This window comes from Rhinoderma darwinii, chromosome 5 (genome assembly GCF_050947455.1).
Source record: "Rhinoderma darwinii isolate aRhiDar2 chromosome 5, aRhiDar2.hap1, whole genome shotgun sequence".
In the NCBI taxonomy this organism is placed as follows: Eukaryota; Metazoa; Chordata; class Amphibia; order Anura; family Rhinodermatidae; genus Rhinoderma; species Rhinoderma darwinii.
The window spans coordinates 164,095,305-164,108,812 of NC_134691.1; the positions used below are offsets into that span (position 1 = coordinate 164,095,305).

Below are 13,508 nucleotides of genomic sequence, written 5' to 3' on the forward strand. Positions count from 1 at the left end.
CTTTTTTTGCTCCCTGTAGGAGTCGGAATCCCCAATCTCCGGCAGGGGATTGGGGATTCCGCTACAGGAGAAGTGAGTGACTACACTGCCCATATATGGACACAGCGACCTCACTCACTTCTGAAGCGGAATCCCCAACCCCATGGCCGGGGATTCCGCTACAGGAGAAGTGAGTGACTACACTGTCCATATATGGACACAGCGACGTCACTCACTTCTGAAGCGGAATCACCGACCCTGTGGCCGGGGATTCCGCTACAGAAGTAGTGAGTGACCAAACTGCCCATATATGGACACAGTGACGTCACTCACTTCTGAAGCGGAATTCCCGACCTGTGGCAGGGAATTCCTCTCCAGGAGAAGTCAGTGACTACACTGTCCATATATGGACATTGAAGTCAGTGACTTCTCCTGGAAGGGGGGGGGCTGTGTGGCATTACCTACCGGGGGGGGGGGGGCTGTGTGGCATTACCTACCAGGGGGGGGCTGTGTGGCATTACCTACCAGGGGGGGCTGTGTGGCATTACCTACCAGGGGGGGCTGTGTGGCATTACCTACCAGGGGGGGCTGTGTGGCATTACCTACCAGGGAGGGCTGTGTGGCATTACCTACCAGGGAGGGCTGTGTGTGGCAACAAATTTAAATAAAATTAATCTAATTTTAAAATGGACAGGGAAAAAAACGGATGCAAAACGGGTCAAAAATCGGCCGTTAAAAACGGCCCGGAATGGAATCGGAACGGATGCAAACCGGCCGGGAAAAACTGCCGTTTTTATCGGCCGACACTCGGACCCTGTCGTGTGAATGAGGCCTTAGGCTTCGTTCACATCTGTGTCAGGGTCCTGTACTGACAATCTGTCGGAGCATCCCGTCAGAACGGGACACTGACTGAAACCATAGGTTTCCGTTTGCATCACTATTGATTTCAATGGTGACGGATCCGGTGCCAATGGTTTCCGTTAGTCTCAGTTGTGCACCGGACCCATCGTTTTGACGGAATCAATACCGTAGTCGAACCCTTGCACAACTGAGACAAATGGAAACCAATGGCACTGGATCCGTCACCATTGAAATGAATGGTGATGCAAACGGAAACCTGTGGTTTCCATTTGTTTCAGTCACTGTCCCGTTCTGATGGGAAGCTTTGACAGAACGAGACCCTGACGCAGATGTGAACGAAGACTTACATGTTAGGTGCAAAGCGGACACTGCATCTAAACAGTGACAACAGCTTTAACACATAACAACTGCCCACTGTCTTTTGACGGCAGGCGGTGCAAGTCCTTACACCACAGCGACATCTTTTTGCGTCGCTGTAGAAAAGGCATAGGAGCGCTGCAGTAAGCACTCACTCTCTAAACAAGAGCTGTAACTAACCGTTCCTGAACTTTGAAAAGCCTTCTGAATACAGCTGGAATCGGAGAAAAATCCAACCCCAGATATTTAATCCTTTGATCGCTGGGCATATTATTTGTTGCCCTAACAGCAACCTGTGCCATAGTGACAATGTACAATGTATTACCATACAGGAGTATGCTAATACATTGGAAGTATAAAATAAAGTTACTACAAAGTTATCCCTTCATGGGATTAAAAAAATAAAAGTAACAAAATAAAAATTATTTTTAAAAAAAAGTCCAAAGTTAAAAAAAATGATCTAGCAAAAAATATATTTTATTGCCCATACATAAAAAAAAAACAAAAAACCTACACAAATTAGGTATCTACAGGACCGCTTCACCTGAAGAATTTTTTTTAACAGGTTAGTGAATAGAATAAAAAAAATAAAAATAAAAAAAAAAAAAAAAAACACAAGTCGCTTTTCCCTAAATTCAGGCTGCAAAAATAAAATTACATAACTTACACAGTCATTTTTTTTTCCCCCCACCCAAACTTCGCAGGAAAAAAATACAAATAGTGAAAAAATAAAAAAAAAAGTGTTATGGCTGCTAAAAGGCAGAGACACATATGAAAACATTTTGCTGGTCACTAAGGCTATGTTCACACGGGGTATTTTGCCGAGTTTTTTGACGCGGAAACCGCGTCGCAAAACTCGGCAAAAACGGCCCGAGAACGCCTCCCATTGATTTCAATGGGAGGCGTCGGCGTCTTTTTCCCGCGAGCAGTAAAACTGCCTCGCGGGAAAAAGCGACATGCCCCATCTTCGGGCGCTTCCGCCTCTGACCTCCCATTGACTTCAATGGGAGGCAGAGAAAGCGTATTTCGTGCTGTTTTATGCCCGCGGCGCTCAATGGCCGCTGGTGAAAATCGCCGCGAAAATCGGCGTGCAGGGAGAGGAAAATCTGCCTCAAAGTTCCAAACGGAATTTTGAGGCAGATATTCCTCCCCCAAAATACTCCGTGTGAACATAGCCTAAAGGGGTTTTCCCATAATCAATATTTATCAATAGTAAATGAAATAAATAATAACCTATCCACAGGTCTGCCCACTGGGAACCCCAACAAGATCGGCAGCCCCATAGAAATGAATGGAGCGGTGGCCGAGCATGCGCACTACTGCACCATTCCTATGGGGCTCCTAGGAACAGCACAGTAAGCCCGGTCTCGTGATCGGTAGGGGTCCCAGCGGTCGGACAGACACCAATCAGATATTTATCCCCTATCCTATGGATAGGTGATAACATTAAAGGGATTTTCCCATAATCAATATTTAAGACTTAGGAACCAAAGGGGCCAAAGTCTTTTGTTTAGCCTGGAGCCCTGCTGCATAGACCGATTTGAGACATAACGCTCCCTCTTGTAACGGCTGCATCTAGCCAAAACAGAGGCTGGAGCACGGGGGACCCTAGTTCTCGTGATAGATGTGGGTCCCACATCTATCAAACATTTATGGCATATCCTGGGGGCACCAATCACCTCATAGCCTGATTTGAGAGTGGTGGCAGAAGCGAAGGCTGAAGCAGTAGATCTGGCTACCCCTATACACGTGACTGGCCAACAGCTCTCTCTTGACTCCTCCAAAAACATACATGTTTAGAAACGCCGAGCTTGCATGTTTATTTAAAAAGGGTGAGGGGAATAAACCTCCGCCAGGCACCTCATATTTTACTAGACAAAGGATTCGACATGTTAAAATCGAACATGCAGATTCGGCATTCTCCCAACGGTAAACCTTGATATCGGCCGATGTGGTCTGAGATCACAGACTCTACCAATGGGATGTACTCACGTCACACGTATCGATGACAGATTGGCTGCAGAGCGGTTTATATAAAGGTTCTCCAGGTGTGTCGTCACATAGATCAACCTATAACAAACTCGATAGGCCTAAGTAGCCATAAACCTTAGCACTAGGCCCTGCACAACCACCAGTCCTAAGGACTAGGAGATACACCAGTAATTGGGAAGCTTGTGTCTCAGTGACAATAATGGTGGCACATGCCACACAGGCTATAGACAAGCCCGCTTCCTAGATACACCAGTAATTGGGAAGCTTGTGTCTTAGTGACAACAATGGTGGCACATGCCACAATATAAAGATGATATGCCCAGACAGAAAACAATGGTCATGTAATAACATCGCCAAAAACCAAAATGGCTCCCACCTATAACATACCCCAATCCGCTAATTGACATGGGGCAACCACACACATATGGCACAACGAGCAGGGCTATGAGGCCTCAAGACACACATAGGGGACGCCGCACAGGCGCTGCGGTATATACTAGGAATGTGCTATGCCGCAGCCGCATGACTGAATGACAGAAGCGCTGAACACACACCCCGCCCCCTGTCACCGGGTCACTCACTCAGCTGTCCGCCGGTGCTGGGGTTACTGATTCCCGCTGCAGGTGGAGCCCCCGCCGTCGGTCTCTCGAAGTTCCCGGGATTGGAGAAATAGTCCCGGAGCCGGGGCAACTCCCTGCCGGTCTCCAACAGCTCAGTGTGCAGCTCCAAAGCTGTAAGCAGCAGCTGATCCCGCAGCAGCTGCGCCGCCACCGCGTCTAGTGGTACCCGCCCGGGCTCCCCCGAAGTCACATTGAGCCGAAGCCCGGCGGGCTGCAGAAGAGAGGGTTCGCTCTCGTCCGGTAGATACCGGGCAACGAGTAAAGGAACAGGGCGGGTGTCAAGTGGAGACACATCTTCCTCATCTTCATCCTCCTCCTCTTCTTCTTCAGCTTCTTCCTCCGAGTCGCTCAAAAAGGGGTTCACACTGCTACTGCTGGTACTAGGAGCCACTACACCGGCGGAGCTGCCTGGACCTCCGGGAGTGACACCCGAGGAGCCGCCCGGGCCTGAACCTGCTGCAGGAGCCGCCATCTTGTAATAAGGCGGGGATGGAGGAGGAGAAGGACGATATTCTGGGAGACACCTTACACTATTCCACACACAGAGGAGGAGACTGCTGCTGTCACCCACAATAACATGGCACACCTTCCCAGCTTGTCAAGGAGCGGTCACACTGATGTACACAAGAAACGCCTCATATGTAATAATACACATAAAGACCTCTGACAATAAACCCCAAGTATTGTTATATATTATTATTATTATCATAAAGAATTAGAAGGAGCGGTCACACTGCCATATACAAGGAACACCTCACATGTAATAATACACATAATGACCTCAGACATAAAACCCAGAGTATTATTATATATTATTATTATTATAAGGAATTAGAAGGGGCGGTCACACTGCCATATACAAGGAACACCTCACATGTAATAATACACATAATGACCTCAGACATAAAACCCAGAGTATTATTATATATTATTATTATTATAAGGAATTAGAAGGGGCGGTCACACTGCCATATACAAGGAACACCTCACATGTAATAATACACATAATGACCTCTGACAATAAACACAGAGTATTGTTATATATTATTATTATTTATTATTATTATTATTATCATAAAGTATTAGAAGGAGCGGTCACACTGATATACACAAGAAACACCTCACATGTAATAATACACATAATGACCTCAGACATAAAACCCAGAGTATTATTATATATTATTATTATTAATATTATTATTATTATTATTATTATTATAAGGAATTAGTAGGGGCGGTCACACTGATGTACACAAGAAACGCCTCATATGTAATAATACACATAATGACCTCTGACAATAAACACAGAGTATTATTTATTACTATTATTATTATAAAGTATTAGGGTATGTTCACACAGAGTTTTTTGACGAGTTCTTTGATGCGGAAACCGCTCCGTAAAACTCGACAAAAAACGGTCGAAAATGCCTCCCATTGATTTCACTTCAGTAGTTGCCCCTAATGTCACTGTGCAGATATGCCCGGCCCGGACCCTGTCGGGACACTGTCGTGTGAATAAGGCTTCAGAAGGAGCGGTCACACTGATGTACACAAGAAACGCCTCACATGTAATAATACACATAATGACCTCTGACACGGATCCCTCCATAGACACAAGTCTATAGGGATCCATGAAAACGGAAACCTTCACGTCCAGAGTTTCCCCACGTTCCTGTGAATTTGGCCTTATGGCCAGGGACAGAGGTAACTCCGATCCTGGCCGTTTAATAACTTGGATTCCGCAGTCAATAGCGACCGCGGCATCTAAGTCATTAGAAAGAGTGGTCGCGGGGTGCTGATTGTTGTGATGGCAGCCCGGGGGCCTAAGGTCTGCCTTCTTTCTGCTTCTATTAAGCGCTGCCTCTGGCAGGGCTAAACAAGAGCCTGTAAAAATTACAATACTCTGCAATACAGTTAAATACAATTTTTAGTAGAGTACAAAAAAAATATTAAAAGTTAAAAACAAAGAATTTTTTCATCTAAAATAATGTAAAACATAACAAAATAAACAATTGCCGCTTCCGTAAAAGTACTAAATATTAAAATATAACATTATTTAACTCGCACAGTAAACGCCGTAATCGTATTGACCACAGAATAAAGTTAAATTGTTGTTTTTACCTCATGCTGAAAGACATAAAAACAAAACCCAAAAAAACAATAGAAGAATCACAGTTTTTTCCAATTCCACCCCACAAAGATTTTCTTTTCACTGTCCCATTACATTATATGGTACTTTAACCCCTTAACGACATCCAACATACTAGTATGTTGTCGTTAAGTAGTTAACGCAATCCAACGTATAGGTACGTTGGAGCGTTAAGTGGTCCAAGTGTCTAAGGACACGGTGTCAGAGTAAAGGTGGCTGCTTTACTCATGGCCCATCTTTACTTGTGGCCCAGGGGGGTGTGCCCCGCCCCCACATCAGCGATCGCTGCGATTGGTCGTTCAATTCAGACTGGCCAATTGCGGCTGTAACCTTTGACTGTGTCACAGTTCTCAGTAATACGGTGGGGTTTGGTACTGCACATAGGACAGTACCAATCCCTGCCATCTAGTTGCGAGTCAGAGGCAGTGGTACCACCCCCCGATCGCTACCATTGGTCGGTCTACATAGACTGACTGATCGCAACCATGGTGGTGTTTCAAACACCCTGCACCAGCTCTGCCTGCCTCATTACGGTTACTACTGTCTGTGAGCCATACTTACCTTTGCTGAGGCCTTCTGTGCTGTGATCGTCCTCTTCTGCATCCTGCTATGTGATCACTCACTGTGATCATCAGCATCACCTATGCTGCTGCTGATTTTTTTTAATTTTCTAAAGTTTCCTAAAGTTTCCAGTCCCCCCAAACCCCCTCCCCGTGTACATCCTACGGCTGCTGATCAGTGACCGCCATCACTCATCAGCAATTTTTGGCACAGGACTTATTTTTGGTTAGTTTTTCTCCATCTCCGTGTGTGCTGATCAGTGACTGACATCACTGATCAGCATTGTTACATAGTACGGTTGAAAAAAGACACATGTCCATCAAGTTCAACCAAGGGATTGGAAACATTTCTACACATAGGAGCTAATATTTTGTTGTTCTAACCAATTATATAAGCCTTTTTTCTTTTTTTGGAGAGCAAGTTTCAAGGAATGGGCCCTTTCTCTTTTGAGGCGCGCTCCATGTTTTAGAAGGACACCACGGAGTACACATTTAAGGGCCTCCCACTGCATCATCGGAGATGTGGTATCATAAGCGTGATCGGATGTGAAGTGCTCCACCGTTTGCAATAGTTCGACACTGCAAATCCCATCAAGGTGCAGGGACTCATTAAGCTTCCAGGACCAGGGACCTTTAGTAAGGAAAGGAAGGTGTAGGGTACAGTACACTGGGGCATGATCAGACCATAATATGTTGCCAATGGACGTGGAATCGGCCCATGGGAGGGCATGGTGTTGAACCTATATAAACCTTTTTTAAAGCCATCTACTGTCCCTGCTGTGACCAGCTCCTTCGATAGGCTATTCCATAGATTCACAGTTCTCACGGTAAAGAAGGCTTGTCACCTCTGCAGATTGAACCTTTTTTCTCCAGAATGAGGGAGTGCCCCCTTGTTTTTTGAGGGGGTTTTACATGGAACAGGTATTTTACAATATTTTTTGTATGTGCCCTTCAAAGTTACATAGTTACATAGTTAGTACGGCTGAAAAAAGACACATGTCCATCAAGTTGAACCAAGGGACGGGAAAAGGGAAGGGAAACATTTCTATACATAGGAGCTAATACTTTTTGTTCTAGGAAATTATCTAAGCCTTTTTTAAAGCCATCTACTGTCCCTGCTGTGACCAGCTCCTGTGGTAGGCTATTCCATAGATTCACAGTTCTTATAGTAAAGAATGCTTTTCGCCATTTCAGGTTGAACCTTTTTTTCTCCAGACGGAGGGAGTGCCCCCTTATTTTTTGAGGGGGTTTTACATGGAACAGGATTTCACCATATTTTTTGTATGTGCCATTAATATATTTATATAAATTAATCATGTCCCCCATGAGTCGTCTTTTTTCAAGGCTAAATAGGTTTAGTTATTTTAATCTTTCCTCATAACTTAGATTCTCCATGCCCCTAATTAGCTTCGTTGCTCTTCTTTGTATTTTTTCCAACTCCAGGGCATCCTTTCTATGAACTGAAGCCCAGAACTGAACTGCATATTCTAGATGAGGCCTCACTAATGCTTTGTAAAGTGGTAATATTACATCCCTGTCCCGCGAGTCCATGACTCTTTTAAGGCCTTATTTACACGAGCGTGTGCGTTTTGCGCGCGAAAATCACGCTGCGTATTGCGCGCGTTGCCATTGCGTTTGTACTGCGTATACGCTGCGTTGTTGCGTTTTAAACGTGCGCACGACCAGCGTTTGAAACGCGCGTAAAAAACGCAGAGGTGATTAATGCCAGGCTAGCCTACAAATAGGCATGCTGGCCCAACCCCTGCTTGCTGGGAAAACAGGTTTTGTGCCTTAATTTCCGCCTCTGCAGAAACCCCAGTGTGTGTTTCTCCATTTGTGTTGTTCTTGGCTTTGCACGGCACACTTATGCCTTCTCAGTCGCTGGCACGTGTGCTTCTTGCCTGGATGATCTCGCGTCGTTTTGGGGAGCGTCGACCCATGCTGCAGCACCAGACGCGTGGAAGATGTCGCATTTGGGTTCATCCTCTTGTGTCCCAACGTACCACCAAAGGGCATTTCTATACCCTGTATGAGGACTTACGCCGGCACCCAGAAAAATTTAGAGCGTTCTGCCGCTTGTCTGTGGCCACATTTGACCATCTGCTTGAGCAGATTCGCCCTGGCATCACCTACAAGAATACCAACATGAGACGCTGCATTTCGCCTGAGGAACGTCTGCTTGTGACCTTGAGGTATGTGTGCAGTTGCAATTACTTAGTCAATGACGCTGTAAAGGATCTGCCAGGCACAGCTTCGGGGTTAACTCCCTTAATTAATCAGTCAGCACCTGAATCTACATCCCTGAGACTGACTCCAGCTTCCACCACTCAGGCTGGCAGGCTTAGGAGTGGGAGAGCCTATCGCAACCTGGCCAGACTCAGCTAGCTCCCGCCCTCGGTCTATTTAAGCCTGCCTTTCCTGTTCCTCCAGTGCTTGTGATTCTTTTTCGTGTGGTTTCCTGGCCCAGCTACAGCTCCGTCTATTTTGTTCCTGCTCCATACAGACCCTGGCTTACTGACTACTCTCCTGCTCTACGTTTGGTACCTCGCACACTCCTGGCTTGACTCGGCTCGTTCACCACTCTGGTTGCTCACGGTGTTGCCGTGGGCAACTGCCCCTTTCCCTTGCTTGTATTCCCTTGTATGTTTGTCGTGTTTGTCGTGCACTTACTGAGTGCAGGGACCGCCGCCCAGTTGTACCCCGTCGCCTAGGGCGGGTCGTTGCAAGTAGGCAGGGACAGAGTGGCGGGTAGATTAGGGCTCACTTGTCCGTTTCCCTACCCCCCGGTCATTACAGACGCTGTCAGTTTTACCAGCCCCCCCTAACATGTGTTGTGGCTTGCTTTTTCTTTCTCTTTGCTTTCTAGATTTCTGGCCACAGGCAATAGTTATCATTCCTTACATTTCGAATTTCTTTTGGGAGTGACCACCATTTCGTTCATTGTCACATCCACCTGTGTCGTGTTGTGGCAGAGCTTAAAGACCACGGTCATGCCTCAGCCCACGACAGAACAGTGGCTACGAATTTCTGAGGGATTTCTTAGAGCAAGTCAATTTCCTAATTGCATTGGTGCCCTAGACGGCAAACACATTCGGGTGAAAAAGCCCCCACGCAGTGGCTCGCGATACTATAACTACAAACAGTTTTTTTCTATGGTATTGTTGGCCTTGGCGGACACAAATTATTGTTTCACTATTGTTGACATCGGCTCGTATGGAAGCTCTGCAGATGCCCGCATATTCCGTTCATCCAGAATGGGGAAGCGACTCGTGAATAATCGACTGGCGGTGCCGGAACCTTCCATCCTCCCTGGCTCCAGCGGACCCCCAATCCCGTATGTCATCGTGGCGGATGAGGGGTTTGCCCTGACAAGGCAAGTCATGCGGCCTTTTGCAAGAAGGGGCTTGGATGAGCGTCGGCGCATGTTCAATCTCCGCCTAGGCCGAGCTCGTAGATGTGTGGAATGTGCCTTTGGAATTATGTCGAACAGGTGGCGGGTCTTTCTGACGACAATGCAATTGTCCATGCAGAATGTGACACGTGTTATACAAGCGTGTGTCGTTCTGCATAACTTCTACCGCATTAATGATGCAAGCTTTGATGCAGAATATATTCTAACACATGCAGCCACCAGCGACACTGCCCCGGCTATTCCTCTCGGCCGATCTCTCACATACGGCCTTCGAGTGCGGGATACTTTGGCGGCATATTTCGAGTGCCCATCAGGAGCCGCACCGTGGGGGCATGATGACATTTGAAGGGTTGTCTATTTTTTGGAGGCTTCAGGACACAGGTCCCAAGTGGCCAGTGTTTGTTGTATTTTGTTTTGTTCGTGTAGGGTTAGGGACTCGCAAAACATGAGGACCCTTGACGCGGGTTGCGAGCTTACATCTGTCGGGGTTTGATCAGGACATTTGCCATTGGGAAACATGTTTTCAGGAGATAGAATGATGGTCGGCCAAAAGTTAGGCGAGTCCATTTGCGACTGTCCTTAGTGTGCTTAGAGTCCCATGACCGCACCCAAACATTCTCATCTCTTGCAAACAATGACAAACCCCGATAGATGAACTAAAACCTCATAACACGTGTGTATGCATTGGGGCCAAAGCCCAGAAGTGTGTGAGTGTATAGGCGAAATAAATGTTGGGCAAAGATTGTGATGAGGGGTGTGAAATAAAAACAACACGCAATAGAAACAATGAACATCCATGTTTTATGTGTTTGTATTTCACACTACCGAAACATGGTGTGGACAGAAACAACAAAAGGCATTTAAAACAAAATAACACCAACATGGTGTAAAAGACATAAGGGGACGAGTTGCCATCCCTTAACAAATAGTGTGCCCAACTTGGAGCACACCAACAGACTCACAGGTGTTGGTAGTGGTTGCCCAGGGAGGAATAAGCGGCCATTTCAGCACCACTATGCTGGACCTGGAGCTGCGGAGGATGTTCCTCGCCAGCATAGTGGTGCTGATGTTGGCCGTGGTACGTTGGGGCAGGGAAGGGGGAGGCATAAGTCGCATATAAGGGTGCGGCCGTGCGATCGGGGTGGGGGGATAATAGGGTGCCGGCAAATGTGGCGTGGTGGCCGGCATGGCAATTCCGTGCCACTGTTCTATTGCTGTGAAGCAGTGGTTTGGATTGTGGGGGGGTGTGGAGGCGTCGATCAACGTTATGATCGACGCATGGAGCCGGGCCATGCGATCCATAGGGACCAGGCGGAGTAGGGGAACAATGCCGCGGGCAAAAAAATCCTGCCCGTCCTCATCCGCGGCTCGGCTCAGGTATTCCAAAACCCGGCTATCCACTTGGACACCGGCGGAGGGCTGTGGAGCACGGCGCCGGCGAGTTGTGGTTCGCAGGGGGCGCTCCTCAGCCGGAGAGGCGACGGCCCGTGCAGACTGTACAGGGGCGGGGTCCAGGGGTGTCGGCTCCGGGTTAAGGGGCAGGTCATGGGCAGCAGGAGGTTGCGGCTGAGACTCGGCGATGTCGGTGTCGTCGGCAGTGTCCTCCAAATTGTCGGTGGTTCTGGAATGGGAAAACAGCGTTAGAACACAATAGAGATCATTGCCCACAACAACACGATGGCAAACAGGACCTGGGCGAAAAAACATTAGACACATGCAAAAGCACAATCTCTTACGTCCGCATCTCCATAATGTCCTTCAAGAACATCAACTGCTTCATGTAGATGTAGGGGCGCTTACGCGAGCCCCCATCTCCGCTACGTCCCTTTTCCCCCATTTCTCGGCGGAATTGGTCGCGGCGTGTTTTTATATCTTGGACTGTTGGAGGAAAAACAAATACATGGTCACATATTGCGACAACGCCATAACAACTCTGCCCTCTCAAAAAATGAGGGGCCCTACCCTGCTAATGACATGGTACACGGTGATGCGCCTGCTACACAAAAGGTCATTTGGCAATTGAGCGGAAGACACATACAGGGCCACAGTACTTCAATAGGGATGACATTGCATTGCTTAAAAACACATGGTACTCACCCATCCGACTGCGGTCCCGGGTTCGGCCACTCTCCCATTCATCACCAAAAAGATCCTTCGCGATCTCCTCCCAGGCGTCCTCCTTGGCCGTGCTGTCGTGGTACGCCTCCGCACGAGTGTCCCATATAGCAGAATATGGCCCTGGACCAGGCTGATGAGGCGCTCCACGTCAAGCCCACGCGGCATGGCAGCAGATCTCAGGGGAGTGTAGATTCTCTCACACAGGCTTGCCCACTCGCAGAGAATACGCAAGCACTTCCTGGTTTTTGTTTGCTTTGTCCAGCTTTATAAACTCTTTTGCATGGACATAACAAGTGATGCGTGAAAATCGCGCATGCAACGCAGGAGCATCCGTGTGGCATGCGTGGTTTTCACGCACCCATTGACTTTAATGGGTGCGTGATGCACGAGAAACGCACGATTTTAGAACATGTCGTGAGTTTTACGCAACGCTCTCACGCAGCGCAAAAATCACGGACGGTCTGCACTGTCCCATAGAGTAATATAGGTGCGTACGTCACGCGTGAAAAGCACGCGCGTCGCACGCGCGTATATTACGCTCGTGTAAATTATGCCTAATACACGACAATATCTTCCTGGCCTTTGAAGCAGCTGATTGACATTGCATGCTGTTATTTAGTTTATGATCTACAAGTACACCCAGATCGTTCTCAACAAGTGACCCCACAGTATAGCTCTCCCTAGGACATATGATGCATCTGTGGTAAAAAAAAAAATTGACGCAGTTTTTTTTTTTTTTTCATTTTTCTGCCAGCACCATCTGCATGTGTGTGCTTTGCAGCCTATTAATGCTAATCAGTGATCACCATCACTGATAGGCATTTGTGCTCATTTTGTGGAGCAGATTTTATATTTTGGACCTGTTTTTACTGCACCATCTTCTTGTGTGCGCCCTGCGGCCATAATCAGTCTCAGTGGTAATTTATTGACACAAGGTTTTTTTGGGCCTTTTTTTTTTTCATTTTCTGCCAGAACTATCTGGATGTGTGCCCCCTGCAGCCTCTGAGCGCTGATCAGTGACCACCATCACTGATCGGCATTTGTGCTAATTTTTTGGCGCAGGTTTATTTTTTGGCCTATTTTTACTGCACCATCCTTCTGTGTGCGCCATGCGGCCACTGAGTGCTGATTCTATAATTAGCCTCAATGGTAATTTTTTGACACAGGTTTCTTTTGGCCCTTTTGTTATATATAAAACTGGGAAAAAAAAGGAGAAAAAGCACTCCAACATTTGTAGGCAGGGTGTTAGCTTAGCGCCCAATTTATAATTAAAAAAATTATAAAATCAGGCCAGTTATTAATCATTTCTGCACCAAATATCAAGAAGCGTATACCTCCATAAGAACATTGCAATAGACAAGTCCCTTATACATTTTAAGGGGAGAATAAAATTCCACCAATACCTGCTGAGTAAGAGTGCGAGGTATGGGATAAAAATGTACAAACTGTGCGAAAATAGG

The 13,508-nt window shown here is 47.0% G+C and overlaps 1 protein-coding gene and 1 long non-coding RNA gene across 7 annotated transcripts in view; one reads left to right on the plus strand and one right to left on the minus strand.

Annotated features, from left to right (window-relative positions):
* The window catches only part of RELCH (RAB11 binding and LisH domain, coiled-coil and HEAT repeat containing), a 139,979-nt gene extending 135,607 nt beyond the window's left edge, over positions 1-4,372 (minus strand). For 3 of the 6 annotated variants that reach the window (XM_075826727.1, XM_075826726.1, XM_075826723.1), the window contains exon 1: positions 3,771-4,371. In XM_075826727.1, coding sequence (XP_075682842.1) covers positions 3,771-4,281 — 511 coding nt within the window. In that variant the 5' untranslated portion in view covers positions 4,282-4,371. Of the gene's footprint in view, positions 1-3,770 lie in introns of all 6 variants that reach the window. The other 3 variants (XM_075826728.1, XM_075826725.1, XM_075826724.1) reach the window with 2 other exon arrangements.
* On the plus strand, positions 3,594-4,483 carry LOC142651708 (uncharacterized). Its single transcript, XR_012847698.1, has 2 exons — positions 3,594-4,049; positions 4,140-4,483. It is a non-coding gene; the product is annotated as an uncharacterized LOC142651708 (long non-coding RNA).
* Positions 4,484-13,508: the final 9,025 nt, after the last annotated feature.